Genomic DNA, 18009 nt, shown 5'->3' with positions numbered 1-18009 from the left:
ACGCTTCCCCACCAGGCCAGCCCCGGAATTTCGGCCTCAGTGCGCAGGCGCGGCGTGGCGTCCCATCCCAACGTCAGAGGATCTCATTATAAAACATCCCCGCTACACAGGCGGCCCCGTCATTCGTGTCCCTCACACACACTTTATTTCGGTGCACCTCATCGCCAGCGGTCCCTTTGCACACCGACCCCAGCCATGTCGAACAAGGAGGAGAAGCCCGCCGAACAGAACCAGTCCAGCTGGAAGGATTTTATTTACAACCCCCGCAATGGAGAGTTTATTGGGCGCACCGCGAGTAGCTGGGGTAAGAGCCGGCGAGGAGAGCCTGGGAACAGTCCCGGGGAATCAATGAAGGATGGCAGTGGGGGGTTATATGTGTATCTGTGCATATTATCTGCATGCATGTACAATTGTAGAGCGTGCGTGTGGATATGTGTGTGCAGAGGTGTGTGCGTTTGCAAGCACAGATGTGTTGTTGCATGGTTTGGTTAGTCCGAAGCCCATTAAAATGAGAACCGTGCTGTTTGTTTATGTTGCCATTTTGAGGCCGATTTCCACCATAAACTAGTCTATTGCATTGCGTTTTCTTTAGTCCCCCAGAGGCCAGTAGAAACGCAGTTGTCGTCTTTCTTGCCTCTGGGAGAGAGAGGCGGCTAACGGGGGCTCGTCCGGGCAAACGGGCTCCTTCGGGCTGTGTTTAAGGTCCGATGCACACCGGGTATATTCCCGTCGTTGGGTCACTTATCTTCCCCTTTACGTCGTAGCTAACTGTGCTTATAATGAATTGGAAGTGGAAATGAAAATGCCTGGCAGATGGAGTGCACATTTCCTATCGACGATGTGTGGCGCCAAGGCTGTCTTAATGAATGTGTTAATGGTGATCAACCCACTTTGACAGCAAAATAAAACCGTGGCTGATATCAGCTAGCCAGATTGCAGAATAGGCGTGATCCTTTTAAAGCGATTTCTGATCTAAACCCATGCTTTTGCCGAAGATTACCAGGCCATTGATGCCCCACAGGCTATCTGTCATCGTGCACATTTTAAACGACCCGTCTTTACAGACAGACCCACTCAAATATTTCACATTTGTTAAAGGATAGGCGTGCATGTTCCCCAGATTCAACGTTGACCCATATGAAGTCAATCGTATTCATTTGCTGTCGTCTTGGATCATTTGCTCATTTGTGCTGCTGATTTCGTCTGAAGGATATATTATGTAGCAGGGAAAGGAGGTGGGGGTTAAAATCGACTAAATTTAGCTCATCATTTTGAAATGTCATCGTTTTGGCCGGTCGTGGTGTCCAGTTTAGTGCTGATCGCAACTATGCGCAGCGTCTATTGCATTCCTGCCGTGCAGCTCTGCAGTCAGGCTCATTTCCCTCGGTTTTAGCGTTACATCTGTGTTTTGTTTGTCATTATGTGTCTAAAGATATTTTCCAGCAATTGTTTAGTGGGCTTTTACACTACTGGGATGTCTTGCGTGAGCCGTGCCAGAAGAGGAAGGCAGTTGTTAGGTCGTAGAAAATCTTCTTGCCCGGGCAGAGCGACGCTGGCGTTCAGGTAGCGCAGATCTGCGCGGCTCCACCAATGGGAGCGCCGGAAGTCCGCAGCTCTGCGCAGGACTGCTGGCATCTGCGCCGCAAGAACGCCGCCGACATTGTGCCGGGATAGGCTGCTGCTGCGCTGCGCCAGCCCCCTTTTGCAGTCTATCCTGATGCGTGACGTCGGCTGCCTGTTCATTTGAAATGTAAATCAGACCCCCGTATCCAAGTGTTTGCAGAGGAAATTTCCACTTCCCCCGTCTTGCCATTCCCGGCTCCATTCATTGCTGTCTGCGAGGGGATCTGCGCAGACTGCCATTGAGTTGGCTATTTTTATTTCAGCCTATATCGATGCATACTTTAATATATTACCATACGATGACTGTAACAACATATTTTCACGCTTAGATCATAGCAATTTGCAGACGTATCCTTCAATTTGATTTTTTTTTTTTTTATATTGCACATGTTATTTTAAAACGTAAAAATAAACCAATGCATTCTAATGATGCCACATTCCTGATTGGCAATAAATGCATCCTGTACCTTGGCAGTTTGAGGTGGTCTGTGCATTAAACCTCTGCGTTAGCTAAGCTACTACATGCTTATTACGCAGAGTTTAATTCACACTAAATATCTGTATATTTGTTAGCACCTCGCTGTTGTTAAAGCCAAACAGGCATTATTGTTGCTGTTCGTTTTTCCTGGATGGGTTTAATTAAACCAGAGCTGAAGATTGAGGATTTCTCAAGGTCATGATAGCTCCCTCCTACCAGCAGGGAGAGTCCGGTTTATGGGAAACGTCTTGGAAGTGAAGATCTGCCTTTGAGTAGAGATGCAGAACAAGTGCATGTTTTTCTATTTTTAACAGAAGTGATAAACCACTAATTTTGTGCTCAACAAATTCCCCTGAGAATTCAAATCATGTTTTTAAATGATGTATTCACCACTCCCTAGTGTCGGACTGAGTACTGATGCAAGCCTCTGCCATTAATGATTGTACCAAATTGTGCCACTCTGTGAATATTGTGTTTTTTGTGTGTGTATTGTCAGCATTGATGTAATTTTATGTTGAGGGATCATTCATCTACTAATAATATAATGTAAGGCCTTGTCCCAAAACGGGCAATGTAACAGTGTTTCAAGGACACAATTATGTATTTGCCATCTCCGAGTCCCGACCTTGTTCCCACAGAACACCTCTGGGATTATCTGGGAAGGCAAATAGAGACCACAGGAACCAACCTGCTTTGCTGCACTAAGCAATGTATTCCACAGCCATCTATCGGTGAACTGCAGGAGTCCGTAAACCCAACGATAGATCTACTGTACTGTACATTAGCAACTGCTATTCTGGTATTTGTTTGTCTCCGTACGCCTGATAATATATTGTACAGTGATTTGTTTTCATGTCCGCAGCAATTAAACTAGAACAAAAAGGAAGATGGTCACGTGAAGGAAAGCAGATTGGTGGAAATGAGGAAGACCAACATTCAAATACAAACGGGTTAACAAATCCTTAACTGCTCAGAAGTCCCAGAAATAAGAACAAAATGTTACATCTACAAATATCTTAATTAACTCTAACTCTCTAGTGTTACAGTTATACTAAGACCAGATTTACCACAGGGTATTGCATGACTGAAAAGCGCAGTAACTCCAAATAGGTGCAGTCATGTGTAAATGATGCATGTCTTTCACGTCACACAATGACCCAGTTATGTAGCATCGTCAATGAAAAATGCCGGTCCTTGTAGTGTTCTGGCATGATCAAATTTTAGTTTGAAGAGATTGAGAAGTTTGTAGGAATCGCCCCATGTATTCTGTGTTTTCTCTGGGGGAGTATACCCAGTTGGTATACTCCAGTTAGTGCTGCCCATTATGTTAGGGGTATCATCATAGAGGCTGGAATGATGAGAATAAGGTGGTGTTTTCTATATTTATTTGTCATATTATATTTTTATTGTGCTGCTCATCCAATTTCAAATCTTCTGAAAGGCTGTGGAGGATTTTAAGTACCGTTTTATTTTAATTTTTTTACTGGAAATGTCTCCTGTCCCGTTTGGTGTTCCATAAACTGTAATATAATACATGTCTTTAAGTGTTTGTATTGCTGATGAATACCTCTCTTCCTGAAATAAAACCTATTAGCAGGTCTTTGGACAAAACCAAAGTGCTTTTGTACATTATCTGTCTGTAGTGTTGGTAGTTAAACATTGATCTTGCACAGTATATGAGTAAGAAATTGAAGTTTCATTAGCAGGTACTGTATGGATCATTCAGGATCTTAAACTTTTGTCTATTACCTTCTGGAGTGTTCTCTTATTTTGTGCAAAATGGGATTTGGACAGAAATGTACTTTGTCGGGTAAAAGCATGGCTTGTGTATGTCAATGTTATGAATATTCTATATCCACTGATAAAACAGGAATTTAGAGCGATCCAATAAATTGTGATGAATATTATTGAATGTTATTGCTTATAAACTGATTTATTTCTAAATCTAGACTTTAAGAAAAGCGCTCGGTGAAGAAAGTTCCTGGCCTAATTGTTTTCACTCAGTCTACATTAACGGATACAGAAATGTGTCTACAAATCTTAACGATTAGTACTTAATCAGCAGATCGTAAGTGGCCATGTCTGAAATTCGGTCTAACCGCTGAGATCAAATCATAAAAAGAAATACATTGCATACTTACTACCTGGCACAGGGCACGGTGTGTAACTGAATGCAAAGTGGATGTTATTGTGGACCTGTGATTTCAAATTAATAGGTTACCTTTCAGATGATGCATCTGACACTGATCGTTTCTTACAAAATGTCTCCAGCTGTCCTGAGCTGGTGGTGAAAATTCCATAGTGGTTACTGAAGAAGTTAATCGTGGTTCAAATGTGAAGTCGGAACATAAAGGACAGGGACAACTGTACATACTGACTTGTAATCGGAGAGAAGGCATTCGGTTATCTTGAAACTGAAGTAAGACGCTGTGTAGAGCTTCCCAGGAATATGAAACGGAAAACTTGCTCTATTTAACTGAACAGAGCCACAATAAGAAGATCAGATGTGTCTATTATGCATTTAGAAAGACGGCACCCCATTTTTCCAATATTTCTCTGCATGACAAGTTTTGACGACGACCTCAGAAGATGGAAAGTGTCAAATAAACCTTTCAGTGTGCAGCATATGTTTATATATTTGTTTTATACTGTAACACTAGTTTTCCTTTTTCCAAAAACAAAAAGTTAAGTGAACGTTACACAGAGTGCGTAATGCTCCATGAACACCACCCTTGTTTTTGTGTTTTGATAATTAGCATTTGGGATTACTCTAAAATTGAAACCTGCACACTAAGGCATTATGCAGTGGTGGAATGAATGAATCTTTCAGCCCCTCTAATTTTAAGATGTCGTTTCTCTACAACCAATGAGATTTGCCCAGAAGAGTAACCTGCTGTTAGGTAGAGCTGCGCTACTTAAGGCCTATCCTTAAGTGCCTGAAAATAAATTCCAGCCAGCTGTAATTTTAAATACTGTTTACTGCATTTCATGATATTTATAACTTTGTTTTTCATCCAATTAGAGACTGATAAATAGTTTCATTTGAAAGGATACAATTACAGCTGCCTCATCAAAACCGTAAGACAAACTTCCCCTGGTAGCCTAGTCTAATAAAACTAATTAGTCATTAGGTGACGAGGTAAAAATATTTAAGATGGTGTTCTATTTATTGAACGAATTAATTCAATTCAAAATAGTTTTCGAATAAGAATAAATCTTTCAATCCTAAATCAAACATAGGGGTTGATTTAGTTTTAAAGTATATGAATAAGTTCTAAGAAGAGGGGGCAACTATGGTAAATGTTACCTTTTTATAAAAGATCAGTGTAGATCCAGCGAATGTGTCCCCGGATTATTTTAAGAGACTGGGCTTTAACGCTGCCTTTCAGATGTGTCCATTACCCCCCTCCGCCCACGATTAGACGCTCACCTTTCAGAAAATCAATGAAGCAGGAGGTTGCCTGGGCTTCTACATCTCATGCTGCGGAAAAATCCATAGGCTCTTAATCCTAAAGGGGGGCAAGCTGGAAAAGGTCTCCCTAGGCAGTCTTTATGCTGTAACAAAGCTGTCCTCCCCCTCTTTCTATTTATAGTAACAGTGTACCTTGGAGACTACAAGAAATGAGAAATTAATCTATAATTAATCTCTGAAAAGACCAACACTTAATGCCTGTCACATCGGGGGGATATATTTTCTTGTTAGACTTCTAATAAAGCGTTTTTTTTTTTTTTTTTTTTTTAATTACATATTGTTTGACATCCATCATTGCTTAATGTTTTTTGTCTCCCAATACGGATGTATAGCAGAAACGGTGCATTGTCTTTACGTTATGTAATAAAAAGTGTAATGTTGAGAAACGCATGGAGCTCTGAAAGAGAACGTGTGATTTCTGTAGTGTTGACGTCCCTGTGGCGATTGCATAAGTGCCACTAGGTCTGACTTGACTTCTCATGCAGAAGGACTTGTCACAATATTGTGCGTGCGTGGTTGCCTTTTGATAAAGGCACACATGAGAAGCATGTTATTGGAATCTTTTGTTATCTTTCTTAATAATCCGGTCAACGTAAACGCTTATGCAGAATGTGTTTGGGAGTGACACGAGAGCTTGTTTGGAAGCTGCCAGGCTAAAATCTCATGGTGTGTGTTGTCATCCTGCCCGAGTTGGCCGGACAGTCAGTTTGGGTTTGAAGACCTCGCAGGGGGGGTTGATGCGTCATCACATACCTTCTTTTCTGCTTTTGATTCCAGCTCTGTTTATCCATCAGCCCAACACAACTTCTCCATTTCTGAGATTTACAGTAACAAGCCACGGGGGGGACAGTGTCTGGCTTCTCAAGTCGGGAACACCCACTACTTATCAGCATGAGCAGATTCGAATGAAGATGTTTGTAAATGTGTACAGGAGAAGATCATAGTTTTCTTCTGCCAAATCTGCAGACTATTTAAAAGACTGAGAAGGGGCTCCTCCATTAAATAATCCTCTTCAAGGGGAAAGCAGCCTCTTGCTTGTACTGTACCTTTTATATAACGATGGCAAGGTTTTCACTGCCATTACGCTGGTTAGAGAAATGAGAAGCTTAACATAGATCTTACATTTTGTATTTGGCATTTCTTGACTAGAAAACATGAAGTATTTTTGATATAACCTCACTCTTCCCTCCTACACACACACACACACCTCCCCCTCACTATTTTATTTCAGCTGAAGAAATGCTCTTTTCATAAGTATAAGGCAGTGCTCTAGTTCCCAGCATTCACTGTGAAGTGGTAACACTTCAGTGGAAATGTCCCTTATTTTAATTGAGTATTTCAGCCTGTAATGGGCTGTGTGTCACAGTGTACCTGCTTAGATTTACAATAAGCTATAACGGAGAATGAAGGTTTTGATTAAAGATAGTTCTTGTTCTGTCTATTGTAATTGTGCATGACTTGTACTGGTAAATCCTACCATTACAAATCAGGAACTTGTATATAGTTAAAATACGATTTGTAGGTTACACATCTCCCATTATAATACATTCCTATAGCAAACTGAATAAATGCTCAGCTTTGCGTATGCTGACAAATATAGGATTGGTTTTTTTTTTTTGGGGTGGGGGGTGTATGCTGTCATACTTAGGGAAGATGACAATTTGTGAAAAATGGTGGAAATGAAAATGGGAAATGAAATGGTTACACAATATCAGATAACATGACTCGTTTTGAAATGCGCTGCTTTTACAGATTCCTTTTCAGCTTTGGGAGGAAGATAAGTAATGTGATTAAGTGAAAGTAATCATCCCCCCACCCTCTCTCTCTTTCTCTCTCTTTCCAGCCCTGATCTTGCTCTTCTACCTAGTCTTCTATGGTTTCCTAGCGGGAATGTTTACACTCACAATGTGGGTCATGCTTCAAACACTGGATGACAACATTCCAAAGTACCGGGATCGAGTCTCCAATCCAGGTGACGTGTGCCGCCTTCACGTGAAACTTCAATAAATGTTCAATAAATTGTTCTTATTTTATTAAATGAAGTTCTCTATTAGTTTACCCCAGAAGGCTTTCAAGAGCTGGAGCACTAATTGTTGTCAATTTGTGACGCCAGGGGTTCTCACTTCTAGGACCTTCCAAATCTTTCTCTATCTAGGATCTAGGATTTTTTTTTAACGCAAGCAGTTCTTCCATTATAGAATTGATTGACGGTTAGTTCAATGACATTAATGAGGATTTGGGTATAATAAAGACCTGCACTGGAGAATGGTTGGAGGATTCAATATGGCGCCATACCTGACAAGCAAATATAAGCACGTGATCATGCTAATCCTGTTCTGATTGGCTGATGTTCTTATTTTATTTTTAAATCTTTATGCATTGACATTATTTCTCAACCTTATTTAGCTTCCTTTTTAACATTTTTGGTTACACTTTACAATAATGGGGATTGATGCATGAATTCATTATGAATTGCTGCTTGTTATTGTAAATTGCTACTTCTTATTTTGCTCAGTGAAAATGCTCTCTGTAAAGCAGCAGAGCTGTAAGGAGACCTCTGTGCTGTGTGAGGGCCTTTTTTGTTGCGCAGCCAGTGTGTGACGTCCCATAGTTTAGCTCTGTCACATTCAGGCCCTACAAGCCGGCGCTGTGGGAGTCCCTTGATCCGGGGCGCTGGAGACAGGTTTAAACTTGTAAGAGTAAAAATCGCTATGGTGTGAAAAATGTGCAGGGAGGAATGGTCAAGACTACAGTACACAGGAGCGGAGGTGGAGGGGAGCCGGGGGGGGGTAGAGAAATAAGTGTAAGGTCAGGCAGGGGAACTAAGGGCGTAATCACCATACATTGAAATGCCTTCACGTCTGTTCCGGCGAAGAAAGGCGCCTTGCATGCAGCAGTGCCAAGCGGCAGTTTCACGGGAGAGTTGGCCTCTGGTTTGTGAGAGAGGAGGCCATTTTGACACTCAACAAAGCCTTCAAAAGTGAAAAGTTGGTTTATTTATGTAACCGCCAATTATTTATTCTTCAATTCCTAATTCCTAAAAAAATAACAAAATCAGAGCTAGCTGCTTAGTGGCTGAATTTTGCTGGTAACGGTGCCATTAGCAACAAGAGGGGTTAATGTGGCACAGCAAGCCCAGGAAACCCGAGCTGTCTCCATGCCCACCCAACCCTGGCAGTGCTCGGCCTCATAGGGAATCAAGTTCAAAGTCGGCCAATGGCATGGTCCAGATTGGAGCATGTGATCTCTGGAAGACTAGGGCCCGACCTCCGCTCTGAGCATGGGCCTATGCTGCTTGAGCCACTCTGGTGGGTAACATAGCTATACTTCATCCATTGATCCACTGAACACTGCCTGTCATGTCAAGCTGAAGGAGCGTTGCCGTAATCCGGGGCTACAAGCCTGTCACCTAGGTTTGCTGTCGGTCTGATTTGGGACATCGCTGCAGCTGCAGACAGGGCAACGTGGCGCTGAATGAGCGGCCTAGATGTCCTAGGAAAAGGGCCCATTAAGAAATCTCGTACGCCTTTAACCTAACGAGAGTGGAGAGCTTTCTGTATCCATGGCGCGTGTTACATGGGTGTTGTGGTTTCTAGCGTGGCACTTCCATGCACACGGGGAGGAAAAATGTCAAACGCGTCTATTCCAGTGTACCACTACTTTCTATTTTTACACTCTCGCCCCTCCAGTGGATAATTCATGATGAACGGGGACCTATTTCGGGCACCGTAGGTTTCCCGTCTAGTTTTACGTGATTCTCGCATACATGTGCGTGGCAGGAAGTGGTGTATAGTTCACATGAGTGCAGCCTTCTGCCTCCGAGTTTCTGGATTTCGGGCTCATTCTAACAGGACCGCTCACCACAGGTCACACGTTTTTTTTTTTATGAGAGTTTTCATGAATGATTGTTTATCGGGGGTGGATAAATAAACGAGGTATCGCCAATCATTAAGTAAGGTTTCATTATCTAATGTAGCCTGAATATATATCTTGTTTTGCTGCCTGAAAGCCAACCTACTGGTTGTAACAAATCTGGCCGCTGGAATATGCAAGAGGAAAAGCTTTTACAACCGTGTTCCTCTACAACCTACACATACGTATTACAACCATTTAAAAAATGACCTACAGGCCACTCCATTAAATGAGTTTGACAAAACCTTTTTTGGTAATATTACTGACCCACATGATAATCTTGTACCAGGTACTAATTCATGTACAGTACAGATTATGCATTCATATTTGAGTGTGCAATAATGATTCATTTGAGTTTTGAAAGGGTTTGAGGTGAGTAAGAATTTCTCATTACACTGATTTAATCCTTGTTGGTGGTGCAAATGATTCACCGATCTGTTTAAATGATGCATGGCCTCTACAGATAATATTGATAACATCTGCGTACAGTGGTTATAGCCTATTTTCCATTATCAGTCTAAGTTTGACTTATTTTCCTTGTTTTATCTGAACTGTTTCCTGCTCTCTTTACGAGAGCTGTGTTTTTAACAGTGATGAAAGCAAGAAGAGACGTTACAGTATTGCTACAGTATTTTCCCCCCATGAAAAGCAATTCCTGCCTTACTTTGACTATCTGTTGCCATGTCCGAGTCTTTATACCCCTCCTCTGCTGTAGTTTTTGACGCAGTGTTTGCAGACTCTGTGTGGAGGATGCCGGTGATTGGAGATCACTCCAGTCCAGACACCATGCATCATATTTGACTGTCTTCAACCATGCAAGTGTCACCCAGGTGTTCATTTAAGCACCATGAGGTGAAACTCTCTAAAGTCAACAATTCCCCATATTTGTGAGTGTGGCGTTTCCTTCTGCAGCCATACTGAAAAACAAACCCCCCTTGTTTACATATATATTTTCTGCTATAATTAATACCCTGCAGTGAAATGTGGAGTGAAATGTTATCTATTTTGGGGTATAAAACATACTGACCATTTTGTCTCATGAGCTTAAATTTGTAGTATACAAAAAATAAGAAACCTAATATGCTGGAAGACCTAATTGTGAATGAGAAGAAGAAATTGTTACCAAAAAACACATTCAGAGCTGCACTGATTTTAAAATGTTTTGGGAAAGTAATATACATTGAGTTATGCGTCTAAATAAATAAACTGCATTGGAAACGTATTGCCTAAACATCTTATTTGCTGGTGAGGTGCATTCCAGTGAGTTTATGCCAATCCTTGTATGATGCATGCACTTATGTTGTAAATCGCCCTGGATAAGGGTGTCTGCCAAGAAATAAAAATAATAAATGCAACTCCTAATGGCATCCCAGTTCTTTCCACAAAATATTTGACTTTAACCTTTTTTTTTTTTTTTTTTTTTTTTTAAATAGTTTTATTTTAATGTTGTTGTTTTTTTTTCTTGTTATAAGTACCAGATACAATCCATGGGCTAGTCTAAAAGCATAGGAAAACCCAATGAGAATTACCTTCTTACAAAACCAATTGGTTTAAACTGCAGCTTGGACACTTTTTTTTTTTATAGTTGGTATGAAATTAACTTCTCTGCTTGTGTATTGATTTTCGTTTGATGGTTGAATGGTGTGCTATACTATAGAAGTCAGCATTTTATATACATTTGCGGTACATTGATTTTTCTATAGAGAACACTGAGGGCTATTGACTTTATAGAGACAAATAAAACGTGTCAAACTTTTTATCTCGCATGACCTAGAAGAAAAGTAAAAATGCATATATGGCCTATATATATTGCAAATCTAATCTTTCACCCAGAATGGCTTATTTACATAAATACCAACTTATATATTTTCTTTATTTCCCCCCCCAGGCTTGGTTATCAAGTCGGAGTCGCTGGATATATTTTTTAACAGATCTGATCCTTCAAGTTATAACAAATATGTCCAACATCTTGAAACATTCATGCAGCGTAAGTATTTTGTTTTCATTGTTCAACTACTGTTCATCTAATATTTTATAACTCTTATAACACTAACATTTTGCAATCAAAGTAAACTGGAAAAGTGAGGTGAAAGTGTATTTCTGTCCTTTGTCATGCAAGTTGTTCCTGTTCTCGAACATTCAAAACGCTGTGTAGGGAATCCTAGGTGACATTCATGAACAATGTCTTGGGACTACACACATTACATAAGGGTTATTATACAGGAATAATTTACTGTGCATACACTATTTATGTTAATGAGTTTTTAGACCAACTTAAAATCCCACAAGATTAGTCTGATTTTGCAGGTTATAAGGTGGTGAAGAATTAAGAATCATATTTCATTAATTTTTTTTAACCTGTTTAGGAAATATGAAGCAATATTTTAACTCAAACCCAACTGAAGGCATATTACTGTGAGAATCACTTGCACTATCTGTGCTTTTGGGAAGTATAGTTTAGGATAACAAATCTCTATCTGTCTAGGTAGGACTTAATTATCCATAACTTTGTAAAAATAGGGCTTTTCAATATACTAAAACAGGAATTATAATCAACCAAGTATTTTTTTGTTCTTGTTTGAGTAGCTAACATTTTGTATTTTTTAATTGCTTTCAATTGTTCATGGCAACTAATTGAATTATGTGGTAATTTTGTTTGCCCCAGAGTATAATGACACTGTGCAAGAAAAAAATACAGCCTGTACACCCGGGATGTATTTTGAACAAGATAACCAAGAAGATCCCAAAAAAGTGTGCCAGTTCAAACGCAGCATCCTGCGGCAGTGTTCTGGAATGGAAGAGAAAACCTTTGGTTATTCGGAAGGTACACCCTGTGTAATTGTGAAAATGAACCGAGTGAGTACACATTTTTCATACGATTACACAGTCGCATTTTGCTCTGCTCTGGGGGATGATTTCGGAAGCCTTTTTTAAAAAGGAGATCCGCACACAACCCCTCATGTTACACAGAATGAGAAACTTATGGTGAACTGTTTAGGTACTTAAATTGGCATCATGTCTAACTTATGTTTGTGTCTTATAAACAGGTTTTAACTCCGCATGACCTTAAGTTGTATGAATATGTTGCTGTACCAACAATGCCATTCTCACACCTTGAAAGAGTGTCAGAGCTCCCCCCAAAATCATGAAAAGCAGTGCAAAGCATTTTAAGCATCTTACATTAGGTTTGCCTATTTGGGCGAATTCATTTGGACTCTTCTATATAGCACTTAATTCTGTAGATTGTACTTTGTTTGAATTGCTTTTACAATTACATTTTATGGATATGTCTGTGTAACTATTTATTTATTTATTCATTCTAGATTATTGGACTTAAGCCACGAGGAAGTCCTTTCATTAATTGCACTGCGAAGGTATGTGATCATGAGATGGTACTGTTTGAAATTTGATTTATTTAGTTGAATATTGCGAAACTAAATTTATACTTGTATAGTGATATCTTTTCAGAGTGTGTTGAACAATGATTCCGTCAAGAAAAACTTAAGATTCCACTTGATTAGACCAAGATAAGGAAGGTGGTCTCTACAATATGGACTTCTATAGAGCTCTCAAGTGAAGTCTTTCAATGATGTAGTCAGTTCAAGCATTCCTTCCCAAAGTGGAGCAGATATTGTGCAGGAGCATGTTAGTGTTTTATTTTTTTTGGTTTGTGTTCCAAAAAATACTTTTACTTCTGTTCTCATAAGCAAATAGACGCACCTCCGCAGGGTGAGTAGCAGTGTTGGCCGTGTGAAAGAGCCGGTCAGTCTGTGCCTGTGGCCCCGCGCCTGGCCTTAAATGAACCCTGTCGATTGTGAGGGCTCTGATCCCTGACCGCTCTGAAGGAGCTCTCTGGAATAACTGCCCTTTCCCAGCTGGGCCTGTTGGCATCACCTCAAGAATAGGTTTTGGTTCCACAGTCGCAGGGCTGTTGATTTCATCTGCAGCGTGGCTGGTGTCTACCCTGTGCAAAGAGAAATTAACTCTTGCCATGTGCTAGACGGATCCCAAAACGAGACCAGGTCTGTCCTCCTGAAATGGGTGTCTGTATGCTTATGCCCTTTTAATATGAATGTAAACTCACTGTAGAACTATTGAATTTAATTTTGATTGCTTTAAAGTAGAGGAGGATTTTGTGGTAAAGTTTGGTGTTTTTGTCCACCCTTTTTTCATTTCTGTTTTCATGTGTATGTTATTTTATTTCTCTTCATGCTGCAAATAGAGCCAGTTGTAAAACTGGTGGGTAAGATGCAAGTGCGATGCGCTTCCTAGGAATTCGCAATTGTCCCAACTTTCTCCTACCAGACTGTCCACCAGCTCCCACTCTCTCCGCAGCGCTTCGGTAGACCCTTGTGTGGTGCCCTGTATTTTGTTCAAAGCCTTCATACTGTTTCTGTTGTATACCTTCAAAATCAAAAGTTGGATCTGTTGGCTTCTGTTATTTGGGAATGTAAACTCGGTGGGGAATTTGCAACTGAATATCGAAAATCAGTGACTCGGATTGTTTTGGTAATTGATATTCAGATCGACATTTGCTTGCTTACTCTTTCGGCCTTTACCGAAGGGTATCTCAAGGTGGAAATTTAGCCACTCGAGCAGATCCGTTTAAAAAAAATATCCACACTTTTTTTTTTGAAGGTATCCAATACATGCTTTTCTCCATTGCCATTTCATTTGTTCTTTTTTGTAGGAACAAAACAAATAAACACACATTTCCATATTGAATGTGCAGTTTTATTTGGTGCAGTTAAGTGTCTCAGGATTTCCCCCTTTGTTCGTTGTCCTGTGCTCCTGCCATTTAATACTGGTGTTCATTCACTAGACATTGAGAGTTAATTAAGACTGGGAGAGTTTGTTTCTGCAGGAGTTCAGTTCTGGAGAGCCGGGGGTATTAAGTGCATAATCGGATGTGTTTAATTTACATCGGCTTTATTTATTTCTTTGTTTTTACTGTGCTGTTGTGTGGAAATTTCTGCAGTCGTGCTCAACAGGGTTAGCTTTACACTCCCACTCAGAGCTGGCCTACATTTCAAGCCTTACTTGCCATGCTTAGTCCCAGGTGGTTTGTCGTATAGCTAGCATGGCAATGTGCAGAAGCAAAGATTTTTACTAACCCAAGTGGAGTGGAGGGGGGGGTTCACTTCATGACCAGTTGGCACCTTCCATAAGCTGCTTTCTGTATCTGTGTCTTCAGCTGCTTGTTGCTCTTTCGCAGACCTGCATTGTCTTTTAAAGGGAACCGCTTTTGCCCCATTTAGAAAACTAGCGAAGGCTGTCTGAAAATGGTCGGAGGAAAGATTAGCATTCAAACTGATTTGGAGACGAGTGAAAGAAGTTCAAGGAAGTTTTTCTAGTCGTTACCTTTCATGTGATTTGCACCAGGGATTTTTGTATGATTTATTGCTAGGGAGAAAAAAAGCTGTAATGTCTTTTCCCATAACCCCTTGAAATATGATTAGAATAGTGCTCTAGGCCTGTTACATCTGAAGCATGACAGTGACATAATTATCTACTTATCTATATCTATAATAGAAACACATCCTCCAAACACTCCGTGAATAAATACTATGTTGCTAATGTTAAAAGCTGGATCCTATTCAGAGTCCTCACAGAGCTGACGGCGACGTCGTCGGAGCGATTCTGCACATTTTACTAGTAGTATCACCATGGAAACACAGTTGCTCTTTACAGCGCTAGCGGCCCGCCGTCTTGAATTGAATTTATTTGTTCCATATAGCTTTAAGTGACGGTCGAAATGAATAATGGAGCCAGTTCCATTTGAACGCTATGCAGTGCAGTCTCTGAAACGGGTGCCTGTGTTTCTGTACCTGATCTGTAGGGAGATTTACCAGTCGGAACATTGTGGAAATACAGATACACAAAATTCACAAGAATTAAGTGATCTTGCTCGTATTCCCTAATTCTGAATACCCCCTAATGATTAAGGAGTAAGTATGTCAAGCCTTTGTCTGCCTATGTTTTAAGACCATGATCATTTATAAAAACTGATAGAAAGGCAGTTGATAACTATTTCCAGGTATGCTCACAAGCTTGGGAAGCACATTGCGTTTCTGTGATTTTTTAACTCCTATTAAACGCAAAAGACGGGGAAGAGTTCCTGCTATACCACATGACCTGCTTGTGAATAAAAGCAGTGCTGCCGATTTTAATTCTTTCTTTTCCCTTCAATGCAGAAAGAAGGCACTCTTGAAATGCACTATTTTCCTGACGAAGGGAAATTTGATCTAATGTACTTTCCTTATTATGGGAAAAAAGCTCATGTAAGTATTCACTTCAGGCTTCTCCTTGGATGACATTTCTGAGGTGTATCTACCAAAAAACTGAGTGTGTCTTGTTTGCGTTGCAGGAAAACTATGTGCAGCCTCTGGTTGCTGTCAAGCTACTGCTGAAAAAACCCGATTACAATAAAGAGCTGACGGTGGAGTGCAAGATCGAGGGCTCCGACCTCCGGAACGACGACGACCGGGACAAGTTCCTGGGTCGGGTGACCTTCAGGGTCAAGGTCACCGAATAGCGAGAGTGGGGTGGTCTGCACGATGCCAACATTGTGTTGTCACTTGATTTTGAATCAGCTGGACCTGCCATTCTAGGACATAAGACCACTTTGTAAGAGGGGTTGGAGCTAGGTGGCATTTATGGTAGCATGATGATGTGCTTCCAGACCTTAGTTTTAAACCCGTAATGTGTCGCTGCCTCCCTCACCCAACGCCTGCCTCCTTCCTAGATCCCCTCCAAAAATAAATCCATCTTTCCCCGAGCAACTCCCTTTATCTTCCTACCTCTCCCCACCCACAGTCTGAACAGAACGTGAACATATTAAGACATCGTGCCATGTTAGGGACCTGTAAATAGCTGTATTTCAAGCATTTTAATTAATGTGGTCTTTTTCCTATTGTGATGTGGATTTTATCCCCAGTGAGTGTTGCTTTTTGTGCTGTTTCTATGTACATATTTAATGGATTTAACACTGGTTTAACTGTCATATCTCACAATGTCAGACCATTTTAAGAAATCAGAAGGAAAAAAGAAAAGGAAAAAAAAAAATGAACTCGGCCAACCGTTTAAAGTGATTTTTTAACCTCTGCAAGAAATCTTGATTTGTGCAGATGCCTTAAGACCTGTATGAAAAAAAGAATCTTGAAATAAAGGTGATTTTAAACTAACATGGTTCAGTTTGTGATTAAAATGGTGCACAGACTTTGGGTAAGCCAAGACATCAGACAGCGTTCATAACAGCACTGCTCTCCCCTCCGCAGCATCCAGTACTGAGAGCTGCAACACTGGGATGCCTGATCAAAGGCTTACTTTAGAATCCAGATATATTAAGCATGCATACTTTGTCTAATTCATCAGCCATCTATGAGAAATGAAGATGTGAAGTGAAACTAAAAGCTTAAAAATGAATCCAGAATTTCACAGAATAACAGTGGTAAGCCACAGCGCCCTACAATTCTCCAGTGTGTGTTCAAATCCAGCTGTATCCAAACACATTGACTTTCCTTTCTGGGTTAATCAGTCTCAACACAAAGGGCAATTTAATGCTGATAAATGGGCCCTGAATGATTGTACACTAATTAAATCTGAACACATGGCTGTGTTGAACAAAGGACAATGGTCCATCACCACGGAAGAGCAGGACTGACAAATCCTGATGAACTGGGGTGGACCCTCGTATGGGCCGAGCAGAGCCATATTCCACAGATTTCGTTGTTTTTAACTTGCAAGGCTGGGGGTTTCAATCTGCCTGAGATCACAAAGGGAAAGCAGGTTATTGGCCACATTTTCCAAGTAGCCACAGAGAAAGCAGACTTTTAACTCCCTTCACTTTGAGGAGACTTCTTAGTTTAAGTGGATTTATTGGACAAGGCTCACTCAATTTGAAATGTCCCAGTCTTAAATTTCATTAAAAATCAGTTTGTTCACTATACTTCCAAAGAACACTGAAAAATAAACATGTTCCAAATGACAAAAAAGCCAGTAGTAAGTAATTTAAGTAGAAACTGTGTAATTAAAGACCTGTAATTTAAGAGCACGTGTTAATCCTAGTTGTGTAGTGCACCGATAAGAAAACCAAACTACTTAACTGGTTTCTGTAACTGAGCTACATTTACACAACTGTACTAATGGTTGCTATTAAAATCATGCATTTCACTCCAGCAGTAGAATCAAATTGGGTTACAAAATAAGATTTGTAACTAACTTGAGAGATTTAAGAGCACCCTTTAAATGTAAAATTTACGAGTACCGCAGAAAATATTGTTCGTAGAAATTATTTAAAAACAACTTTGTATGCATTCAGCACCAAAGCACACCTGAAGAACACACAATTAAACAAACACTCGCACTACCATCTTAATCAAAATCGGTTTTAAACTTGGCTAATGTAGGGGGGTTGTTCAAAGAGTCAAAAACAGCGACAGATGTTGAGGAATGTGGAAAGCCATCAGGAGAGCAGTGCGCCCCAGTATCGCATCCAATAATCGTATTCTATTCTAACACTATT

At 40.5% G+C, this 18009-nt stretch overlaps 1 protein-coding gene across 1 annotated transcript; it reads left to right on the top strand.

The window, feature by feature from the left end:
- Positions 1–86: 86 nt before the first annotated feature.
- LOC136753486 (sodium/potassium-transporting ATPase subunit beta-3) lies at positions 87–16669 on the top strand. Its single transcript, XM_066709631.1, has 7 exons — positions 87–304; positions 7417–7545; positions 11374–11472; positions 12151–12341; positions 12809–12859; positions 15680–15766; positions 15853–16669. Exons 1-7 carry the CDS (start codon positions 196–198, stop codon positions 16018–16020), a joined length of 834 nt encoding a protein of 277 aa, XP_066565728.1. The 5' UTR covers positions 87–195; the 3' UTR covers positions 16021–16669.
- The last annotated feature ends 1340 nt before the right edge of the window (positions 16670–18009 follow it).

The sequence above is a fragment of the Amia ocellicauda genome, chromosome 7, assembly GCF_036373705.1.
Source record: "Amia ocellicauda isolate fAmiCal2 chromosome 7, fAmiCal2.hap1, whole genome shotgun sequence".
NCBI classification, from domain to species: Eukaryota; Metazoa; Chordata; class Actinopteri; order Amiiformes; family Amiidae; genus Amia; species Amia ocellicauda.
The sequence above is the reverse complement of the archived record's forward strand: the minus strand, read 5'-3'. Positions and strand labels throughout refer to the sequence as shown.